This window comes from Gadus chalcogrammus, chromosome 6 (assembly GCF_026213295.1).
Source record: "Gadus chalcogrammus isolate NIFS_2021 chromosome 6, NIFS_Gcha_1.0, whole genome shotgun sequence".
In the NCBI taxonomy this organism is placed as follows: domain Eukaryota; kingdom Metazoa; phylum Chordata; class Actinopteri; order Gadiformes; family Gadidae; genus Gadus; species Gadus chalcogrammus.
The window spans coordinates 11,900,111-11,923,241 of NC_079417.1; the positions used below are offsets into that span (position 1 = coordinate 11,900,111).

Here is a 23,131-nt window from a genome sequence, read left to right on the forward strand (position 1 = left end):
TTTATAGCATATATTGTATGCATCTACATGTATACTAGTAAACATGTACATTTAATTCAGCATGTTCATAGTAAAAACTATTCACAGTAAATTATCAGTTGATTAAACTATAAACCAGGTGGGGTCGAAGAAGGGTTATGCCTTCTTATTTCATCAAGTATATCAAGTATAACTTTTAAAGATTGTGACCATTAACTTAGTCGGCTAGATAAAGGATTTAGTTCGGTAGTTTAATATAGTGCTCAAAGATATAATTTCATTCAACCAGCACTCATTATAGAGCGACAGCCCAAATGAACTCTCATTGACAGAGACTTGGTTTAGGATTTAGAGTTCATAAGTCCAAATCAAACAACATCTAAATATGTTTAGATATAAAATGCATTTTAAATAATCAACAGATTCGATCTACTATAGTCATTGTATTCAACCCAATTAGGGAATAACAAGAGAGCTAAGAAATATAAGAAGAAAAAAGGCCATAAAAATGTTGAAAAGATGTTTATTCAAAGTAGACATTTGTATAAGCCTCCTTATTATGCACACATGATATGCTAAGCTTATTTTAAAAGGGACACAATCTTGTTGCAGGTCTGTGAGGTAAATTGCAGTTAAAATAGGTGTTGGTTACAAACAATAAAATGTACTTGCCTTGATGCACATAGACAATACAATTGAATGTACTTGAAGCAAATAGGCTAAAATGAGCCCCAGTAACAGATCAATAGGCTTGAAGTACTCTCTTGATGTTAAATATGTGTTATGGTTGAGAGGGATTGTGAGGGTCGTCTTAAGGCCGGGCAGGGTGGACTAGGTACGTTTTGTGCATGGCCTGGCTCATGCTGTCGATGAGAACAAGCTGGTTCTTCTTGTGGTGGGCAATAATATCCTGGAGACTCGGGAAGGTCTGTTGGATGGATGAGAGGGAAAGACGGGATGGAGAGAAAGGGGGGGAGAGAAGTGTGAAGTTTAAGAATGCTTGAGGCATTACTCGGGGCACCACTTGGCTGGCTTTTACGAACCAGCAAATCCAACCCCCACAGAGTAGCAGAATAACAGTTATCTATTCTAAGAGAAGGTATTTCCAATTGTGTCATTTTAACCATCCAACATTATTTTCTTCTTCTTCTCCTTCATAGCTTTTTCATTCTTTCTTTTTTTTGTAGTACTGAGTAGATAAGTATATTGTTTTTATATTTAAGGCTAGAACTCCTTAGCACCTTGTCATGCTATGCATCATAAAAAGAACACGTGTGGATTACGGCCACAAAGCACAGTTCTCATGTCCCTGGAGCTCGCACCGAGTCATGCAAGAAGGATTTCATGCCGTCTACGCCCTCAACTGAGGCTCAACTACAGGACAAGTCTAGGTTCAAGTTTTTTATGTTGTGTTTTATCCATATTGAAGCTTCAACTACTATCATTCTTGGCCAGGTCTCTCTTGAAAAAGAGAAGTTGTGATGATGTAATCTCAGGGGACTCCCCTGGTAGAATCAGGGTAAGATCAAAACCAAACAAGTTCCTATGCATACTCACGTCTTCAAAGTCCTTCCCGACCTTCCCCAGGGCGTAGCCTTGCATCTCCACCACGAAGCGTATAGGAATGTTGTAGACCTTCTCCCTGTAGAGCACGGCCAGGGTGTACGGTTGCCGGGGGTCCTGGGACGAGCTGGGGCGTATGAGGAAGGCGCCGTCCTACAGTAGGACGGAGCAGAACAAAGACAACTGTGATGGATGGAAGGAGGCAGGGGGGAAATTGGATTAGGGGGAAGAATAACAGAGGGGTGGCATGTAAGGGGTTGCTTTGGAGGAGGGGAGGAAGAGGGAAGGAAGGATGGAGGAAATGAATAAGGGCACTAAATTAAGAAGGCCAGGAAAGAAGGAAGGAAAGGGAGTTTCACACTTAGACATAGGCTGCGTTTCAATACTTGTTCCTCATGCTCAAGCTTAGAGCGCCAGCGGTATCACAAAGAAGGAGCAATATGGAATTGTGATCGATGGGAAAGGTCGTTGGTCAGTGATTGGTCAGGTCATCAGCAGTCTAAGTTGACTTTGATGATGCTGTGTCATTTAAGTCGACATGGACTGTTGATGACCTGACCGATCACAACCTTCTGACTTCGTAGCCAATCCCGTTTTTTAATGTGTTGCCATACAGTGTCACGATATGGAAATGTAGGATGGCATAGTTCGAAGGATCATTGAAACCCTTCTGCTAGGTATCCTCCGTATCCTACATAATTGGGCCGCCATAACAGCTTCTCGTCTAGCATTGGCAATTACAACAGTGGGACAACAATGGAGATCGAGAAAAAAAAGTGAAAAAGGGCACAGAGGAGGGCCTACCTTATTGATTCTCAGGAGGAGGTCCTCAGCATACTTTCTCGTAGAAACCGCAGTGAACCACTCATTGTCCTGTAATGTATCCAACTGTCAACGCAACAGCAACACTTAACAGTTAAATCATATCAAGCTCTTACTTTTCAACCATGGATTAATACCTCATTGCCGGTCACTTTGGTGGATTTCATTCCAGTGGAAGATGCTTTGGGGAAAACTATAGATTGAAAGGTGATTCAGCTCAAATAAATATAAAAATAAAAAAGAAACAAGGTGTTGGCATTCAACTTTTTATTAAAATAAGAATAAAAATCACCTCCTGGGATTTGGTCCACCGTTGGGGGAGAAGGAATTCTGAAATGAAAACCACAATACCGGCAATCTCAGAAAACTTAATTAATATCACTATAGATAAAGTCTGCATTAGAAGTTATTCCCTGTGCTTCTTTAAGAGTATTCATCTTTATATCTACGGCCCTCCTGTCCGGTCATCTAACCGAGGTTTGGAGTCCTTCTGGGGTGGTAGGGCCAGCATGGGCCGCCTGCCATCAGGAGCTGGTGGTTAAATTAATTTCACATTCTCTGATATTGTTGACATTTAGCAAACATTTAGAAGGTTTGTGTGAAGAATGTTCTAACCTTTTACCTGGTTTCATCTCAGTGACGGATGTTGTCAGAGAATTCTGGAAAGAGTAAGAGAGAATTCCACACAGAAATCTGTGTTTTAAGATTGGCCCGTATCACAAACCAAACACATCTGGTATTTGGTGTCCATTGAAATAATAAAATATGTTCTGTTTGGTGTCACCTATGGTGAAATAAAAGACTACGCCGCTCCACTCTCTATCGAGCTGAAGAGCGAGTCTGTGGCGTCCTATCATACCACATGATAGGACGTGGTTCTGCCACAACCTCTCTGACAAAACAATCACTCTTGGTAAGAAATTGCTCCTTTAAATAATAGCCGTGCTGTTTCAATATTCAAGTTGCTTACATTCGTGGTCCTCGGCACAGGAGGCTTCATCCTTAGGATAGAGAAGAAGAAGCTAGTATTTCAAGTAGCACAAAGATTATCAGAAACTTCATAGCAACAAGCCAATACAGAAAGCTAACTTTAGTGGGAGGGAGGGAACTGATGTAAAGAACCTAAGGTGAGGCGCACTTACAGGCCACCAGGAGGTGCCACCATTGGAGGAGGAGGCAATCTCATTGGTGCAGGAGAGGGCAAAGGCAAAGCTGAAACACAGGGAGGGGAAGAAATTGAAATCGGGCTGTCGAAGAATTTATATAAATGTAATTAATTGCTATGAACTACCCAACTTGTTTCACTGACTATATTCTACTTTTATTTACAGAATTTGAGACAATATCAGAGCCCTGGGAACCAAACCTCTGTTAAACTAATCGGGATGAATGCCTACATGGTGTTGGCTTGAGATACACGCCATCACTGTCTCCCTGAAACACAGTGTGTTTGACACTGTCAACAAATGTTGACACAGCTGAGACAAAAATCATAAAATGGTTCTCTTCTCCATCTTCCTACTTTGTTTTGTAACGTCAGACTCACCTGTTCTTCATTTGGATCTACGTACACATCTGAAACACAAAAAGCAACGACAAGATAAAGCTATCGATGACTTTACAGAATTATATATTACAGAGTTAGGCTATATAACTCTGTTGTTATTTCTGGACAATTAATTGACGAAGAGACTATAGATAGTAGTCTCTTGGGTGTCATTAATTGTCCAGAAAACATTCCATAACCAATTAACCACAAACCTATTCAACCACCCGATAATACTTAAGGGCTGATCCGTCCCACGTTCACGCAATACAATGGGGTTACGGACCCCTTATGTCCTTGCGGTCCCTCCTTGCGTCCACCGCAAGGGCCTGACGTGTGCGTCCCAAAAATTGTACCCTGCCGTAGAGGCAACACAGCAGCAAGGGCTGTGATTGGTCCGCTAACTAAAACCCGACGCAGAAACATAAAGGTTCACGGCTCGAAGCGTCTGCGTGGTCATTGTGTTGCGTTTACGTGGAACAAAAATGATGGAAAAAAATGTATCTTCCCTAGCGGATATATAGCTCTAGAAGTGTGTGGTTGTGACGGTCATCATTGTATCATTCAAACCACATTAGAGCTTTCGCCATTGCTGCCCCAACCCTCTGGAACTCCCTCCCCCAAAACATCCGAAACTCAGACTCAATAACCTCATTCAAAAGTCAAATCAAAACTCACCTCTTCAAGAAAGCATATGACCCCTGACCCCACACAAACCACACCTGATTCTATTCCAAACCTTATTTTGAGTGTCTTTTAGTGACCAGCAAAAAAAATCAATCATTATGATGATTATTATTAAAATAAGCCTTCCAATATGACAAAGCAATCAAGTTTCATATCGGCAAGTTACAACATTAATTCATTTTCAATGTAAACTTGTTTCCGTCAACTGAACAGAGGAGTGATATGTTTCTGAACAAGTATGTTAAATTATCCATGCGAATTTGATTAAATATAACAAAATCCAAATCTACACATGACTTATCTTTGTATGTATGTAAATGAGACGTAGGGCCCTATCTTGCATCCGGTGCAATTTACCTTCTCACTGGCGCATGTGTCCTTGCTAGCGATGTTTATAATCTATTGCGTATATCATTAAATAGAACCACAGTTACCGCATACCATAGTGTTAAGTTTTCTTTAGCGAAATTTATTTGAGGACTCTGAAGTTGTGGAAGAAAACCTTATTCTGCGTGTGAATTAGGGCATATTAAGTGGACATAAACTGAGCCATTTGAAGTTTGAAATGCATACGTGCATCTGTCTCATCAGAGACTGCAGAAGCGCTGTCAAAATATCAACTCATCAGATTCAAATGCGCTCATGGCTCTTAAAGGGGATGGGAGATGGCACTCTCATTGGTTTATTGCAGGTTACGCCCAAACCCCCCCTACGGGTAATTAGGTTAGACCAACCCTTTTTAGATTTGCGCTGGGCGCAAGAGTCATTTTTGCGCCGGTAAAATAGCGACATCGCCATAGAACCGCCCACAAAGCTACTTGCGCTTGCCGCCTCTCACTTGCGTTTCAGACCGTTAAAATAGGGCCCCTAGTGGTGAGCACCTTCCTCTGTGTCTGGGGCCGGGCCTGGGAGAGGGGGCCTTGCGAAATGAGGGGGGGGAAACTTGTTTAGGGCACTACTCTTCCCCGGCTTCTCCTGTCTGTCCACCTCAGGAGCTAGGAAGGAAGAAAGCAGGATAAGTAGGCTACACAGATTAACATTTTGGCTGTAAATGCATTATTGGAGCCAGATGTTTCACCTAGAGGAGTTGGTAAAACATTATGTTGACTTACGATTGGTGATGCTGGGATCGTGAAACACCTCGGCTTCCCGTCGTGGCGGCTATTTAAAGACAAACGGGTCAAAATAAAGTCGTAAAACCAAATCAGGCATTTAAACAGCAGTTGCCGTTTACTGGCAGGCGTGGCAGAATAAAAAAAAAACACGGATATCAAATGGAATTGAATGGAGTTAAAAGCAGAAACAAATTGTTCGTCTGCTTTTTCAGTTTCCTGAAATTAACGTAGGCTACCAAAACTTTGCCCGACGGTGTCAGTTTGATTGGCCTGGGTGGTGGGCCAGCTGGTGCCATTGCAGGAGGAATCGGTCTTTGTGGATCACATTGTCTTGGAGGTCTCTGCGGTTGAGCACCTCGTCTCTGAGGCTGGACGGGTGGTCTTGGGGGTGGAGCGGCGGGCCTCTGTGGGGCCGGCTGATCGGACGAGTGGTCTGCAGGTGAAGGCCAAAGGTTAAGGTGGTGTTTCGCTGTGTTTCATTGTATTCATGCGAACGTTTAACGATACAAATGGAAGATCGATCATTATACACCTAAAGGCCGTATTGTTTAGTTGAGGGTGGGAAAATCTTCTAGAACCTTTGGCCCACTTCCAATAGTAGTACTTTATCAATGAAAGTATTTATATTGGACCCAATCAATGTGTCAAACATGCTTTTTACAAAAGCTTGGTATTATGTGATGAGTAAGATAAGTTAAGATTATTATAAGCGTACTGCATTGCTATGCTGTTCTGATTGGCCGAAAGCAGGCTTAGTTTTCCTAAGATCGCTTCGCTGAAAGCCTTTCAACTAGCCTACTCAGTTCAGACAACAGCAGCCTCACAGCTTAGTTTGCCACACACCACCCATCAGATGAGCTGGACACAAGGCAGCAGAACTTTGCCAAACCAAGTTGAAGAAAACATGAAAGCAACGAGTGAACAAAGGAAAGTTGTATTCTTGTTCAAATGTCATTTTAATTTTGACCATTTTAAAATTGAAAACATTAAATTAGAATTTAAATTGAACTGGCCCTTCTGGCATAAAGGCATTTGCCTAAATGTCCTGATGGCCCATCCTTCATGAAAATGAAGTAATGAGTGAAATGAAATGAGTGTTATTTGAATACCCAGGTAAATTAAATCCAGATTGGTTGGTTGTGTCTCGACTTTGATGGCAGTCCGCTCGTAGGGGGGGGGTTCGTACACGTCTCCATTGTCCTGTGCATGTACATGAATAACATTCATCATCACCATCAGCCTCATAATGGAGTTAATATGTCAGACGACTGAAGAGTAAAATACATTAATTCAAAAAGAACAAAAAATAAACAGATCACAGAACATACAACTTACAAAATCATCTTCTGGCCAGCTACTCCGTCCATTCGTATCTGTGTGTGTGTGTGTGTGTGTGTGTGTGTGTGTGTGTGTGTGTGTGTGTGTGTGTGTGTGTGTGTGTGTGTGTGTGTGTGTGTGTGTGTGTGTGTGTGTGTGTGTGTGTGTGTGTGTGTGTGTGTGTGTGTGTGTGTGTGTGTGTGTGTGTGTGTGTGTGTGTGTGTGTGTGTGTGTGTGTGTGTGTGTGTGTGTGCGTGCATCCGTGCGGGCGTGCGTGCGAGCCAGTGAGTGAGTCAGTGAGTGTGCATGTGCAGAGAAACAGAGAGAATCATGTAAGCACAAACATAGGATTAGTGTAACACAATATTTGGCTACAGAAAATGTTTCTATAAACAAAAAAGATGATAACGTGACAACATAAAGCATTTACCAGCACCAATCCATCTGGGAGGGGCCGGGGGAGGAGCTGGGGGTCCATTGGGACTTGGGTGAGGAAGAGGGAAAGTGAAAGTCAAACATTTAAACATGAAGTCATGATGTTAAACCCTCAACCATTACAACCACTAAGTCATGTTTCAATGCTTTAGTCCGGACATCTTTCTATCCATCCAAGGTCTGGGAATAAAAAGATGGCTAAGACTTAATTAGGCATGGCTTTGTCATTTCAGTAATTAAAAAACGATGATCATTGTGGAAAAGCTATATCACACTAAATTATAATATGGTACTTACTGGTTTTTAAAAGATTTGAAGAAGGTCTGTAAAACACAAAATGTTAATTTAACATTGGCCCAGAGGGAGTTTAAACATTGATTCGACAGATTAGCGGAAAGATGATGAGAAAAGATATGATGAACGTGTACAGAACACGTCATTTACGCGACCAGAAATTTGATTTGACCTGTTATTTGTCATTGTTTAAATAAGGTTAAGAGTTAAGACATTAGTACATTATTACATCACAAAGACCTCAAAGTAATTTGTCATTGTTAGTTCGACCTGCAGTGCCGCGTCACAGTCCCTCTCTTGCAAGGCTAGGAACACATCATCTGCTAGCCGAGGCAGTCCGGTTTTCCAGATTTGGTTATCAGATTATGGTGAATGGTGGCTTTGTCTCGCGGGTCAAACAGAACCGCAAATGAGTTATCATGTATCCACCAATGGCTCTTTGTTGTCACGGTATCGACCTTAAAGTGCAGCATGGTTACCAGGCATCCTTTAATAAAGCACACAGATGTGTGACTCAACTGTATTAATGAATAACTCTGACTCTGAACGTTTCTAGTAAGTGATGTATGACTAAAGCACATTATAAATAATGTCATAAATGTATCAATATCAATAACTCTATTTTAAATACAATTTAAGGACAGAAAATCACAACAGAGTTTATGGGGCTGAATGAATGAATGCATCTTATTGGTCGTAACCAAAGGGTAAGGGGCAGAAGCCTCTAGCTTATATCGAGCCCCCCCCTCTCACATTTTAAGAGTAACAAACAAATACATACAGAGTCTGCATATACATGCATACACTTACCTACATATAAACATACATACACACCTACATATCCATAAGGGTCAATACTTATATCCAGTACATTTCCACCATAAGATGGATAATGTCCATCTTATTGACTTTTGCCACCATAAGGTGGATAATATCCGAAATAATGATGATAACCATAATGAGAATAAAGAGTTCACTGTAATTGATCCCCTTGAGGGAGCCAGATAAAAGCACAATAGCAGTTACACATAAGGAAGTGGAGATATATATCTCCTTGCCTACAAGGCCTCTCATCATCAGAGCGCCATGTGGAGGAAGTTACATGTAAATGATCAAAGATAGTCAGGGCCGAGCAGCAAGAGGAGGGGTACAACTCATGTTCAACTTTTGCCCTCATATTTCTTTCCTAGCCTGGTACTTTAACACACCTTCTTAGAGTTAACTGGGTCTTAAGAATAGAACTGAGTGGTGTTCAATTCACAAAGATATATATATATATATATATATATATATATATATATATATATATATATACATATTGTGTATATAAGCCTGAATATCCTAATGTTGCAAAAGATATGTACATACTATATATTAAAATATATATATTATTACAGTTTTTCTCTGTCGCTTTGGTACATTTCTCAGATCAGAATGGAAATTTGCAAAACAGTAAGTGCATTTCTCAAAACAATTTGTACAAATAGCAAAACACCATGGATTTCATGCAAAAGCCATTCTCCTGCTCAAAATCCTTAGTTTGTTTATCTTCCGCTTCTGCTTCTCTCTGGCTGTTGACCCTGTCCAATTCCTTGTTCTTCCATTGTCAGACAATGTAACATTGTGTTGTGCTCCAGCTATATACTTGCCAGTTCATGGTTCATGAGATGCACCTTTGAGCTATTTCAGTAAACTTGTTGATCGTTGATCTAACACTTCACACATTTCCCTTCTTTACAGAGGGTCAAGATTCACCTGGTAGCAATTTACCAATTCAGGACAGATTTAGGAAAAAAGTCTAATGGAAATGTATAGAAATATGCTTGACATATGACATCTTGTTAAACCATTTTGCATGTACAGAGACTTATGCAATGAACTCATGCCTAAATGTTGTGGGGGTGAGACTTTTCAACAGAGACCCATTACAATACACTTTGATCAACATGTCATAAGCAATTGATAATTTAGGAAAGAGCAGCTAATTGTACTCATTTGCATGAATGAACCAAAGCATTTGCAACTTGTTCAAAGAAATGAGAATCTGCTTTTTTGATTGATGATGTGAAGATTGAACAGGTAGTTTTGAGAATTTCAATTCTGATCTGAGAAATGTACCAAAGCGCCTGAGAAAGACTGTAATATATATATATATATATATATTTAATACAAAAAAGGTCCTAACTAAGACTGGGGACCCTATATAAGACCCTAATTCACAGAGGGTCACATATATATATATATATATAATATATATATATATATATATATATATTGGCCTGTAATATCCTAACGTTGGTGATAATGTGTTAGCAATCAGTCTAAAATAAAACCTACACTTTTTTAACACAGGAAATCGATCACGTTTTGTAAATATAAAAAAACGTATACCAATAAATAAGAATCCTAAAATCTACATTACCATCGTTGTGATTAAGGTCCTCTTTGTGGCTTAAGTTATGAACAATTTCCAGATGTTGTTGTATTGCAGCGAGTAGTCATCGAATTAAAACAAAGTTAGGTTTAATGTGGAGAGATAGGTAGGTAGGGAGGTGGAAACAGCTCAGACTGTCTTCCGCGATCTGCTATTCGCTGGCTATCTTGTTAGTTTGCATATACAACTATAAATAACAAATGAGTTGTTTCCGAGAGAGGACGGGACTTTCAGTTACATTGTGCGGGGTTTCGAGGCGCGATAGAGGGCGGGACTTTCAAGGGGATACTATTTTCCGTTACACATGCTTCGAATATTTCTTTTATTTGTCGAAAATTCTAGATGTATTCTACTTTTTATTGTTGTTTTAGTTTTTGTTCTTCTTTTCATGTTCCTTGTCTTCACGCTCGGGAACTTTTTACTGGAGTACACAGCTCACACGAAGTAAGAAACCGGAAATTGGTTGCAACGGACCGACATAACGCACAATTCAAGATCTTCTCCCAGCCATCGTTCGACTCAGAGAAAGGTATCATTTTTATGTTTGACCTAGTCTCGCAAAGCTAGACCAATATGTTTGACCAAATCAGCTTTTACAAAAGTACCAAGAGAAATCACAGAATGGAAAAGTCTTGAGACACGTTTCAATAAGAGATGCAGAAAATACATTTGTAACAGAGATTGTTTATTGTAAATGAGATAGGGTTTTTTAAATGTGACTGCAACAGAAGTCGACATAAATAGTTACTAAACATTCAAGTTTATACAAGACAACATAAAATACACATAAATATTAACTTAAAATACTAAGACACAATCTTTCTTGAATCTATCTAGGTAGCAACTTGATGTTAAAAACACAGTCAGATCATCCCTTCCTTTAAAACAAAATAAAAACACAAACGTATGTACATGTTACAAACTCAAGCTCAACTCAAATGTTTTTGGAACTGCTTCAAGGTTAGGCTACTAAACCATATGGACTCTCGAAACTATTTTCTTCTTGTGGATAAAAACCCTGTGTGCAGTCTACTGCTATAAAACATATAAAAAGCACTGCTTATAAAAATATAACAGAAAGCTTTGGCCCCATAGGCAATAAGAAGGGACAGGGGAAGAAATATCGATTAAAGCTTCTGAGCCAGCAGAGCGTCGTAAGATTACCGCAATAGACTTAACAACAACAAGGGCACACTGGAAACGGTTAACAAGCTAGAGCAATATAGCAACATATTAACCAATAAGAGATGACCAATGAATCCTGGGCAAAAAAAGCCCTTAAAAATAGGTACGACGTTGAATGCACCTATCACGGTTGGCTGTGCCTCCGGAGTTATTGAAGCAAAGACCTCAACAAAATGATGAAAAAAATGTTAATTAAAAAACAAACCCTTGAGCAAAGCTCTTAGAGACTGACTTCTGACTCTAAGTGAAGTAAATAGGTCTAGTCCATGGGGGTCTTAAACCTTTTCCTCTTGAGACACAAAAGACAATTTCAGTCTGTCCTCAGAAAACTCCCTTCGTCTAACAAAAGGATCACCAATTCCAGTGTGCTCTGACTTGTTTTTCCCTGTCAACTAAATCGCATCCCATTTTTGGGTTCTGAGTCTATAGTTTAAGAAACTCTGCTCTAGTAGTCCATAGTCTCTGATGTGGCTGGCACATCAATGTGAAGTAGACACTGGTATGAGGAGAACTTTTGTTTTGTCCATAATATAAACTGTAGCTGGCTGACCACTATATTACCACCAACACAGCAGCAGAAACCACCACACAGAGTGGCCTTGTGGAGCATATGACACCACACAGACAACTGAGGTCTTTGTTGGGCTGCTTTGTCTTCCTAGATAGGACCCTAGACCGCGATGAGTGGCCATGGCTCAGGAGTAACAAGGGGCCGGTGTGGGACCCTGGATACATGTGTGTACACACACTTGAGAAAGGTCCCTCAATGCAGCAAAGCACAGATCAGAAATGTCATATCTGACAAGTTTGTCACTTAAAAAAACAAAAAAAGTACAAATTCTCTTATCTGTGAGTTTGTTTGTCAAACACAGTACCTCATTGTTCTTCTTTTTAACATTTTGTCTGGCTCTCTTAGGACATGTCTCTCAGACACTGGGCTCCTCTGCCATCCTGCTGCGGATCCAGTCCAGGTAGTGGATGACCCGGGTGTACACCCCTGGCTTGTCCTTATTCCCACAGCCGTCGCCCCAGCTGATCACCCCCATCAGGGTCATCCGGCCCCCGCTCGGACACACCAGTGGGCCTCCCGAGTCTCCCTGCGCCCGCACACGGAGGAGGAGAAAAAGACAAAAAAGAAGACAGTGAGGAAGCGGGAGGGGTGGGATTTGTACTCATTGGGTCAAAATGGTGGGTAAAAAGTGCTTTGTTTGGTTTAAATATTCAGGGGGGAAAAAGTGTTGTGCGTGTGTGTGTGTGTGTGTGTGTTGTGTGTGTGTGTGTGTGTGTGTGTGTGTGTGTGTGTGGGTTGTGGGTTGTGTGTGTGTGTGTGTGTGTGTGTGTGTGTGTGTGTGTGTGTGTGTGTGTGTGTGTGTGTATTTGTATGCGTGTTTGTGTTTGTATGTGTATGTGTATCTGTGTTTATGTTTGTGTGTGTTTGTGTATGTTTGTGTATGTACGTGTATGTACGTGTGTGTGTGTGTGTGTGTGTGTGTGTGTGTGTGTGTGTGTGGTGTGTGTGTGTGTGTGTGTGTGTGTGTGTGTGTGTGTGTGTGTGTGTGTGTGTACAGTACAGAGTGTATGTGTGTGTGTGTGTGTGTGTGGGCTCACCTGGCAGGCGTCATCCCGGCCACGGGTGTCCCCAGCACACAGCATGTTGTCTGTGACGGTGCGTCCAGAGAGCACTGCAGGGACGCAGCGGTCCCGGGGCCACAGCCGGACAAAACCTCGCTTCACACGCTCTGAAAACTCATAATCGACTGTGGAGGGAAACAGAGTTAGATGGTCAGAAATACTCAGCTATTGCATTATACTGCCCTCTGCTGGACATCCAGGTGAACTTTAATAACATCGTGATAATATCCTACAAAACCACACTTTATCCAATATAAAGTAATGTGGCGCCACCTTGGCGCCAATTTGATACCAAAGAGTGACATAGAAGGGATAAAGTAATTAATTAAGTCAGCTATTTACACTCTGTCTCTTTCCCGTAGCCAGAAATCTCGCACTCCGTCCAGTCAGGCAGAACCAGGCCTGGTTCTGGAAGACAGGCAGGCAGCACCTCTGGAGAGTGGATGGCACAGATTCCGATGTCAGTCTTGAGCTTCAACAGAGCTGAGAACAGAGAAGGGAACAGCAGAGGTGAGGGTTTGACAGACAGTGGCATGTTATAAAGAAGGTTGGGTCTGGTTTAAGTATAACATGAATAATCTTTTTTTTTTACGTAGGAAAGAACATAGTTTACATGGCCCTGGTTAGCTCATCTGATATAGCATAAAGCAGTGACAGGGTGAGGGGTTGAATTCCAACTGGAGCGACCAATGCTAAGAATGTATGAACTCACAGTATGAACAAAAGTGTCCAACTAATGGCAAAAATTACATTTCATATCCATTATTATTAGATATCAAAATATTATTATAAGTGTGTATATTATGTCCTCTAATATATTCCTATGCTTACCGATGTCATTGTCATAGGTTTCTTTGTCAAAATCTTGGTGTACCCAAAACTTCTCAATCTCGAAAATCTGCTCACTGCTGGAGTTTTGCTTCCGGAACGTTCTCCCCAGGACGGCCTGCAGCTGAGACGGCTGAAAGCTGAGACACATGAAGACCAAGCCAAATCATCAACATTTGGTATTATAAGCTAGCGGTGCTTATGTTTTTACTCTTTTCTTGGCCTGTGAAATGTTGTGTGTGTGTGGGGGTGTGTGTGCATTTGTGGGATTGTGTGTGTGTGTGTGTGTGTGTGTGTGTGTGTGTGTGTGTGTGTGTGTGTGTGTGTGTGTGTGTGTGTGTGTGTGTGTGTGTGTGTGTGTGGGTGTGTGTGTGTGTGGTGTGTGTGTGTGTGTGTGTGTGTGTGTGTGTGTGTGTGTGTGTGTGTGTGTGTGTGTGTGCGTGTGTTTATATAAATGCATGACAGTGGGTGCACATGCGTATGTATGCGTGTGTGTGTGTGTATAGTGTATTATGCAACACTCAGTGGGTGGGACAGTGGGTGCGTGTGTGTGTGTGCGTGTCGCGTGAACCCACCCCTCCTCAAAGCAGTGGGCTGCAGACAGCACCCAGCATGAGTCGATGAGGATGCCCCCACACAGGTGCAAGTGCTTCTTGTGGCGGCGGCGGTAGACGTTGATGGCCACCTGCCAGGGCTGGTCTGTGATGTCACTCGGTCTGCCACCGAGGATACGGAACGAGACGCTGTTCAGAGAGTTGTCCTGACGCTGGCCGCACATCGCTGGGAACAACACACACGACACAGTTAGACCCTCAGCTCACCCATCGGAAGTCTGTTTGTTTGTACTTGTCGATGTATTTTTGAAGGTTTTATCCTTTTTATTGTAGAGTAAGACAGGAAGGTATGGGAGAGGGAGCGGATGACATGCAGCAAAGGACTACGGGCAGGAATCAAACCCGTGTCGCTGCGGTTAGGACGAGGCCTTAATGGAACAAACTCTACCCGGGGAACCACCCCGGTGGTTCCCCGGGTAGAGTTTGTTCCCTTAAGGCCTCGTCCTAACCGCAGTGACACGGGTTCGAGTTGACATGTTGATGTACTGATAGAGTGGTGGCTATTTGAGTGTGAACGCAGGCCCAACTTGTGGGTGTGTTTATTGTGTTAGATAAGTTTTAAAAGTTCTACCTCCGTTTTGGTTGCCGTCGCTGGTAGGAGCTCTGGGGACAAGGGTCGTGATAAAAGTTGAAGGTTTTGCTAAAACAACAAAGAAAGAACAATTAACAGGGGCAACATGTGTATGGTTAGTATCACGGTTACCATGAGAAGACGACAACAGGAATAACAATTCTAGGAAATATTAGGGGCCCCTCACAGCACTTAGGGACGTCACAGAGCTCCCAGGTCAGCTGGTCGTTCTTGACGATGTGACACCAGGGGCCCGCATCCTTGTCCGGGTTCCTGTATGGAAAATACACCCACATTGGTCCCTGCATGAGCATACGCGTCTGGGATCCTTACACTGTCAGAGTCACTTCTGTATGGTCAAAGTAGTTGTGTGGCTAGGTATATAAGGATAGAATGCAAAGTAAAACAGGTGGGTGGCAATACAATACAGATATTGTTTACACACACAAACACACAAAAACACACACACACACACACACACACACACACACACATACACAAACAAAATATTACACACACACACACAGACTGACACAGACAGACAGACACACACACACACCACACACCACACACCACACACCACACACCACACATACACAAACAAAATCTTACACACACACACAGACTGACACAGACAGACAGACAGACAGACAGACAGACAGACAGACAGACAGACAGACAGACAGACAGACAGACAGACAGACAGACAGACAGACAGACAGACACACACACCACACACACCACACACCACACACCACACACCACACACCACACACCGCACACCGCACACCGCACACCGCACACCACACACCACACACACACAGACCTGCAGTAGCTGTGGCTGCCCAGGCCCAGTTCCAGAGCGTCTGGCCTCCAGGCGGTGAAGGACCTGCGTTTGATGTACGGTGAGTCCCAGGGCAGACATTGGGCCCCACTCCGGCTGGAGACTGCGGAGCCCCGGTACGATTGGCCCGCATCCTGCACACACTCCTGCTCCTTATCTGCAGCGGATACACGTCCCGTCAGGCAGCCGTCCAAACACTTAACACCAGCATCAATAGATAACCCCCTCCTGCTCCCAAGTTAACTCTGGCAGTTGTTGTGGTCGCACTCTGTACATTTTCTTGTAGCCGTCACGTTGTTTGAGAGTGCTTGGAATTATGTGAATCATTTATAACATTGACAATTATCCCATCCATCCCATTTGGCTTCTGAACAGGAGTTGCTTCACATCCCTTTAGTCTCCCTCATGGCTTCTTATCATTTTGAACCAAAGTGATGGCCAAAGCAAAAACTAAGGGACGTTTCAGTTTAATGCACGCTTACTTTCTGGACACTTGGATATGCTGCAGTATTCCCAGGCCACCTGAGACCCCTTGTAGACAAAGCACCAGGGAGTCGAGTCCTTATCCGGGTTCCTGAGCAGAGAAAAGCAAAACTATGTTTGTATGTACTGTATGTTTTCTATGTAATATATGTATTTATGTATGTATATATAAATGTATGTATGTATGTATGTATGTATGTATGTATGTATGTATGTATGTATGTATGTATGTATGTATGTATGTATGTATGTATGTATGTATGTATGTATGTATGCATGCATGCATGCATGCATGCATGCATGTATGTAGGTATGTATGTATGTATGTATGTATGTATGTATGTATGTATGTATGTATGTATGTATGTATGTATGTATGTATGTATGTATGTATGTATGTATGTAAGTGTGTATGTGTGTATGTGTGTATGTATGTTAGTATGCCTGTATGTTTGTATGTATATATGTTTGTATGTCATGCATGCATGCTTTTGTGTCGTACCGGCAGAAGTTGTGGTTGCCGAGGCCCAGGATGCTGGCGTCCCTCCTCATGGCGGTGTACTGCCTTCCCCTCAGAGTGGTGGAGTTCCAGTTGATACAGGTACTGCCTTTATGGCTTAAGCTCCATGTCCCACGGTACGCTCCGCCCTGGCCCAACACACACTTCTCATCGGTGTCTGGTAAGGGGAGAAGAGAGCGCTAGTTAGTGTTGAGACTAAAGGACATCCCATGATGAAATGTTGTTATGGTTCAAATAACTCCTGTGATACTTTAATACAAGTCGATGCACAGGATCTGCTACTGACAGTAGAAGTCGTAAGGAGCGTCCACACTGCCCAAACAAACACCAACACTCAACTAGAATGTTGGTAGTTGTCGGCCGACAACGATTCGACGATTCGACGGCCACGGCCACGGCACAGTGGCCTGACGTCGGTGTTTGTAGGGGCAGCATGAAGGCCCCTAAAGGAACTCTCACCATCATGTAAGGAGGAGGGGGACAGTGGCTAGCCAAATCAGAAATAAAGACTTTAGTAATACTGTCTTAAGTTTTATATACCTGTTTAATGACAGTAGTAGATCCTATCAGCAATAACTGATGACCGAATATGTCATGGGGAATAAAAGCAACTTTAACTGTTTGATTAAATACATTTTACAACGTGTTTTATCTTTGACTTTTGCAATGGAAATGTCCATAAAACCACCATAAAACAACGTCCAATTCAGCCAAGATTTTCGACTGGTCAAATCCCAGTGACATGTTTTTCCCTTGTGGCAAAACAGTTCATGCTCACCACAGTGGCTTGTGTGGTTTCAACCAATAACCATATGGTACTTTGGATGATCATAAATGAAATGTCCCCTCTCAAGCCAATTCTTCCACAATGAAAAATTATCTTGGCTGTTAGCATTAAGGTTTGGATAAGTATTGTGGTGAGCGGGTGGAGCATGATATAAAAAATAAAACAAAAAATTGTATAACCCCAAAAATACGTTTTCTTTCCATGGTTTTGTGTTCCGACTTTTTCAGCCTTTCCACCAAGACCGCGAGTCTGAGTGCTATGATTCGTGCGTCATGTCTGTTACGCTATTTACAGTATAGTCACCAACAGCTTTGTGGAGTTGAAATGTTAATTAGGTTCATGTGACGTGTCACATGACCCCTGCTATGGAAATGCCTACTTCAGATGGATACAGGAATACAATAACTGGACTACAGAAAAATGTCATGTACAATGTCTTTTTTCTGATGGATGACCATTTTATCATTTTTCCTAATTAAAATACATTAAAAATAAAAATAAAAAACGAAATACATTTTCAGGGGGCAGATGTAAGTGTAGTTCTGTTGGATACGTACTGATCTCACACTGTGTTCCGGAGAAGCCGGGAGGACACTGGCACAGGAAGTCTGAGGAGTACAGAGCCTCCTTACAGATGCCTCCGTTGTAGCAGCGAGACTCCTGGCAAGCTAAAGGGGGGAGAGTCAGTTAGCTCTTTTTGTGTGATGTCTCTTACATTTTTTATCTTTGTGTGTTTTATAACATTGTATACATTAACTCTTCATGTATTTATTTTCCCTGTTTTTTCACATTACTTACAAGGAAATTAGTAAACAATTCATTTCTTCTGGGGTGAAAATGAAGAGTGCACTCAGAGTTTAGCCGACAGAAATGTGGTTGCAATTTGCCGGCGGTGGGGGTCAATGATATGCATCATAGAGCCTCGTCAGTGCGGCCAGTAATCGCCTGACAGAGAGGATTTCTGAACCAACCCAGACTAAACAACGCCTACTCACAGATCTACGGGAACCCTAACAAAGTGTCCTTCTGACAGTAGCAACGGGAAAATAAAGAAAAAACATATCTTGGAAAGTAATTTTCTCAAAGAGAAAAAAGAGAATTTGACAACATAATCTGGGTGAAATGAAACGTAATGAAAGTAACAGTGAACAACATCGAGCCACATGACACGTGAGGCTGAAATGAAGGCAGGCAGGCAGGTTAAGACTGTTAATAGACCAACAGACACAGGACCAATACTTGGAAACACAAACTTGAATATATACAAATAAGTAAATTTACGTTACAACGTTTATGTACATGCATACAAATGAATAAATCTCTCTCTCTCTCTCTCTCTCTCTCTCTCTCTCTCTCTCTCTCTCTCTCTCTCTCTCTCTCTCTCTCTCTCTCTCTCTCTCTCTCTATATATATATACATATATACATAGATATATATTTAAATGGATGCAATCAGGTAAGCTGCTGCGATAGCGGATTGAACCTTTCAGCTGGGAGTCGAACACCCTAACTACGCCAAGTGTACAATATTCTAGGGGCGTATTAGGGAGCAGATTATACATTAAAATCTGGTAAATAGCAGAGCAGTATTAATTAAGCAACAAGTAAGCTCTGTGAGCGAGTGTAAGTGAGTGACTGTGTGTGAGTGTGTGTGTAAGCTTGTGAATGGGTGTTCGCGCGTTGGCGTGTGTGCGTGCGGCATCTCCAACTCCACTTACTGACAACAGGCACATAGTGACATCGCTCTTGTCCTTTCAGTGCACAGCGGCAGTACTCTGCACCCCGTTGGCGCCATCGCATCCAAGTGTCGCCAAAGTTACGCACCGCTGAGTCCTTGCTATCCTTACACAGCACTAACATGTACACACACACAAACACAGACACACACACACACACATACACACACACAGACACACACAGACACACACAGTACAAACAAGGCAAACAAGAACGCACAATGAAGGGAAAGGCACATGAATTACTACAACGAACAACATTACAGGTAAAACACACAGAAACACAACCCCATGCAAGAAAACCATAAGCACCGGAATAGAAAGCCTAAAGATAAACACACAAAACACATCCACAGTAGAAAGGAAAGAGAGCATGCGTGATAGGGGTGCATTGATAGGGTGATGGCAAACATTATGACGTGTGATGGCTCACAGGTGGAGTGAACAGCAGAGGGTGAAGGCTTGTCGACACGTATAACCAAAAGGGTCCATTTAGGGGGCGTCTTCTTGGGCTCACCTCTATAAAAACGGGTTCCTCTCTTGGAACGCAGGTGCCCAACCTAAAGGACAGGTACAACCGTTAATAATAATACAAATAAAGGAAAATGTATACAAAATAATAATTATTGTAATATTTCAAGGAGGTCAATGAAATTAGGAACAATAATGCAGTCAAAAATTCACATTTTAAATACTGTTTTGTTGATATCAATGAAGGGCAACGGTAAAGGCAGGCATACATCGGTGGTAATGGCCCAGCAAGAAATGCGTGTAACACTTACATTGTCCGCTAGGGCGCAGCAGAGAGCAGCCAGCAATATGAACAGTTCCAGACTTCTTGACATAGCGTGCGTTTTATCTGCAGGAAAGAAAGGTGGAAAATATTACAGAAAGGCAAAAAAACAACCAATAGCATATGTCTCCCTTGATAGAGGGACACAATCTCCAACACTCAATCTAATATCAAATCCTATTTGTTGGAGGCATTGTTCTCAGTATATGCACTTTATTTTCATTGGTCTGTCTACATAATGGGCAGCCTGCTTCCTATGATCCTATTCAATATTCCCAGTATGTTCCCTAGAGAGCGGATAATAGAGAGAGGGAAAGGGTCAGCGAGGGAGGTTGCCTAGTAGGAAACATTGTGACTACTTTAGTTCCTCAAAGCCCTGGTTATATTCCTGAAACCCTTTGATGGGCCCTTTGGATGAGTTGAAGTTGTTATATTTTTTCATGCAACAGTCGAAGTGGATCAGCACACACACGCGCACACACACACACACACACACAAACACACACACTTCAACACACTATTCTTCCACCGTCCACCCATCATTTCTGTACAATCACTTCCTCGGGAAGTTAAACAGGAAGTAGACGCCCCCTGAAAGGATAGCAGCAGTAAAAACAACTCTAGAAAACGACTCTAGGACAACCAGACAGAACCAAGAGCCCTGAATCAGTCTGCTCCACCATGACTTCATCTTATTCAAAAAAAACAAGCAAAGAATAAGAACCAGCCCTGCAGATGTAGGAGGATATTATGACTCACGGGTGGAGAAGAGAAGTAGGTCAAACCCTGGAACAGTCATCCACCAATAAGCAGCCATTATTTTTCATCACAATTAAAATCCTCTCTATCTCTAGTTCCCTCTACTTGGGCTCTCTCACACACACAAACAGACACACTAGTCTGGTTAACGATACATTTGTCTTGTCTGTGTGTCTATTGCTCTGCAGACTACTCTGAGTCAAGTACAAAAAACACAATGGAAAAGAAGAGAGTAGAGAAAAGGAAATGGAATGCTGTAAGTCTATCGCTTTCGGACCATTACAGAAGTGCTGAAATGTATGGTTGAATAATTGTATAAAAGCTCCATGGGAATTTTGATATGATTAGCCTGTAGATGCAGACACCCACATCTGACATGGATGGCTGCCCCTCTTGTGCTCAGAAACAGGCCTCCTCTGCCGTTGGCAGTTTCTGCACTGACTCACACAGTCTCAACGAGTGAGCTAATAGAGAACGGTGTGGGGGATCTAAAGAGGCCGCTGAGATCCCACACTGCTTTCTCAGCACCTGGAGTTTTAAACACATGTTATGGGAACCACACACACAGCCACACACACACACACACACACACACACACACACACACACACACACACACACACACACACACACACACACACACACCACACACACACACACACACACACACACACACACACACAAACACACAAACTCACCATGCATTGAAAAGCTCTCTGAAGGGATCAGGAAGAGTGAGATCTGAGAGCTCTTTGTCGTCGCCTCCTAGCAGAACCTCAGATCCTCGCCCAAGCTTCCCCAGTTTTGTTCCCCTTACACAGCTGCAAGTCCCCCCCACTCACACACACAAACACACACACACACACAACTCCTGTCAGCTAAAAACATGTGTTTCCTGCCAGCAGCCGAGCAGCCCAACGCCTCTCACGAGAGCAAGAAATGTTAACACGCACATGCACACACCATAACACACGCAAAGATGCACAACTTCACGCACACACCACACATCAGTCATTAACATATGTCCTCCACGCCCATTGCTGCAGTCTGTGGTATCTGTTGTGGGGAGGCCTATTCTGGGGAGTGTTGGGGGGGGCATAGAAACCATAGAAACCGTCTCAGACCTGTTTTTATGGTCTGGCGTGCAAAATGGGTGTGTGTTGAACAAACAAAGTAAATTTGTGATAAGGAGGAATATAAATTTGAGAGAGTCAACATGACACACCACAGAGCTATCAGCGCCTAAGTTACAGAGGAACCAGTGCCAGACCTGTTTTTATGGTCTGGCGTGCGAAATGGATACGTGTTGAACAAATATATTAAATTACTGAGAAAGAGAAATATTAATTTGAGGGAGTTCCCAATCACACACCACAGAGCTATCAGAGGCTCAGTAACAGAGGAACCAGTGTCAGACCTGTTTCTATGGTCTGGCGTGCGAAATGGATACGTGTTGAACAAATAAATTAAATTTGTGATAAAGAGGAATATTAATTTGAGAGAGTCAACATGAGTGTCAAGACCTCAAACGAAATAAAGTAGGCTAAACATGATGGAACATTATCTTGGGCCCTAGTCTCAGTTACAGTTTATCATTTAGGAATTTTGTAGTCTTATTCATAGTTTGGGTTTCCATAATGGATGGTTGAGCTGTTTTCGAAGGGTTAATACCCCAAAATTGACTGGGTCATTGTTGTATGGTTGACTGTACGGCAGTGAAGCATGTCTGGCCTTGTTCTAAGTTAATCTGCTTCTACCCAGAAATACAAGCCTCATTAGAGTCATAGTAATGCTACAGAGCTAGACTCTACTGGCTCATTTCAAACTGCGATACCAAGTGAAACACACACACACACACACACAAACACACACATACAAACCTGATTAGAGTTCAACTAATTCTATAGAGACTGACTATACTGACTTAATTCCTACTGAAACACTCAGTGACGCTCACACAAACACACACTTGTGTATGCTACTAATCTTAATCTTTCTTTACAGCTAAGGTCTATGACACATGTGAATGACATTGAGTGCTGTGGCAACTGATGCTGTTAGTGTTGTGTAGCGACAATGGTCAATGGTGAGAAATTCTTCTCTCTTCCAGGAACAAGGAATAAGAGGAATGTGACAGGTCAGAGGTCTGGCTTTACAAGTCGATGTAAATACAAACCTGAATGGATGAT

At 42.3% G+C, this 23,131-nt stretch overlaps 2 protein-coding genes across 4 annotated transcripts in view; both read right to left on the reverse strand.

Moving 5' to 3' along the window:
- Positions 1 to 498: 498 nt before the first annotated feature.
- Positions 499 to 7,041, reverse strand: si:dkeyp-117b11.1 (B-cell linker protein). Its single transcript, XM_056591599.1, has 15 exons — positions 6,822 to 7,041; positions 5,949 to 6,145; positions 5,710 to 5,758; positions 5,479 to 5,592; positions 3,911 to 3,939; positions 3,762 to 3,798; positions 3,507 to 3,576; positions 3,335 to 3,365; positions 2,987 to 3,023; positions 2,838 to 2,895; positions 2,657 to 2,694; positions 2,502 to 2,557; positions 2,347 to 2,415; positions 1,537 to 1,695; positions 499 to 907 (listed from the first exon to the last, which is right to left on the reverse strand). Exons 1-15 carry the CDS (start codon positions 6,955 to 6,957, stop codon positions 791 to 793), a joined length of 1,197 nt encoding a protein of 398 aa, XP_056447574.1. The 5' UTR covers positions 6,958 to 7,041; the 3' UTR covers positions 499 to 790.
- A 3,822-nt stretch (positions 7,042 to 10,863) lies between these two features.
- Positions 10,864 to 23,131, reverse strand: part of plat (plasminogen activator, tissue) — a 15,193-nt gene continuing 2,925 nt past the window's right edge. The window contains exons 1-15 of one of the 3 annotated variants that reach the window (XM_056591596.1): positions 21,641 to 21,767; positions 20,174 to 20,250; positions 19,825 to 19,951; positions 19,374 to 19,508; positions 18,214 to 18,324; positions 16,852 to 17,026; positions 16,349 to 16,440; positions 15,849 to 16,023; positions 15,210 to 15,295; positions 15,023 to 15,091; positions 14,413 to 14,617; positions 13,841 to 13,977; positions 13,352 to 13,492; positions 12,986 to 13,134; positions 10,872 to 12,474 (exon numbers count right to left, since the gene is read on the reverse strand). In XM_056591596.1, coding sequence (XP_056447571.1) covers positions 12,304 to 12,474; positions 12,986 to 13,134; positions 13,352 to 13,492; positions 13,841 to 13,977; positions 14,413 to 14,617; positions 15,023 to 15,091; positions 15,210 to 15,295; positions 15,849 to 16,023; positions 16,349 to 16,440; positions 16,852 to 17,026; positions 18,214 to 18,324; positions 19,374 to 19,508; positions 19,825 to 19,951; positions 20,174 to 20,250; positions 21,641 to 21,647 — 1,857 coding nt within the window. In that variant the 5' untranslated portion in view covers positions 21,648 to 21,767 and the 3' untranslated portion in view covers positions 10,872 to 12,303. Of the gene's footprint in view, positions 12,475 to 12,985; positions 13,135 to 13,351; positions 13,493 to 13,840; positions 13,978 to 14,412; positions 14,618 to 15,022; positions 15,092 to 15,209; positions 15,296 to 15,848; positions 16,024 to 16,348; positions 16,441 to 16,851; positions 17,027 to 18,213; positions 18,325 to 19,373; positions 19,509 to 19,824; positions 19,952 to 20,173; positions 20,251 to 21,640; positions 21,768 to 23,131 lie in introns of those variants that run through there. The other 2 variants (XM_056591598.1, XM_056591597.1) reach the window with 2 other exon arrangements.

What these genes read in the sequence shown, in the direction of transcription:
- si:dkeyp-117b11.1 (XM_056591599.1), bottom strand. Translation starts at nt 6,957, where the DNA reads ATGAGGCTGATGGTGATGATGAATGTTATTCATGTACATGCACAGGAC. An exon ending in GTATCTCAAGCCAACACCAT is followed by an intron (nt 3,577 to 3,761) that starts GTAGGCATTCAT and finishes CCTGTGTTTCAG; the next exon opens with CTTTGCCTTTGCCCTCTCCT. An exon ending in GTGGCACCTCCTGGTGGCCT is followed by an intron (nt 3,366 to 3,506) that starts GTAAGTGCGCCT and finishes CTCTATCCTAAG; the next exon opens with GATGAAGCCTCCTGTGCCGA.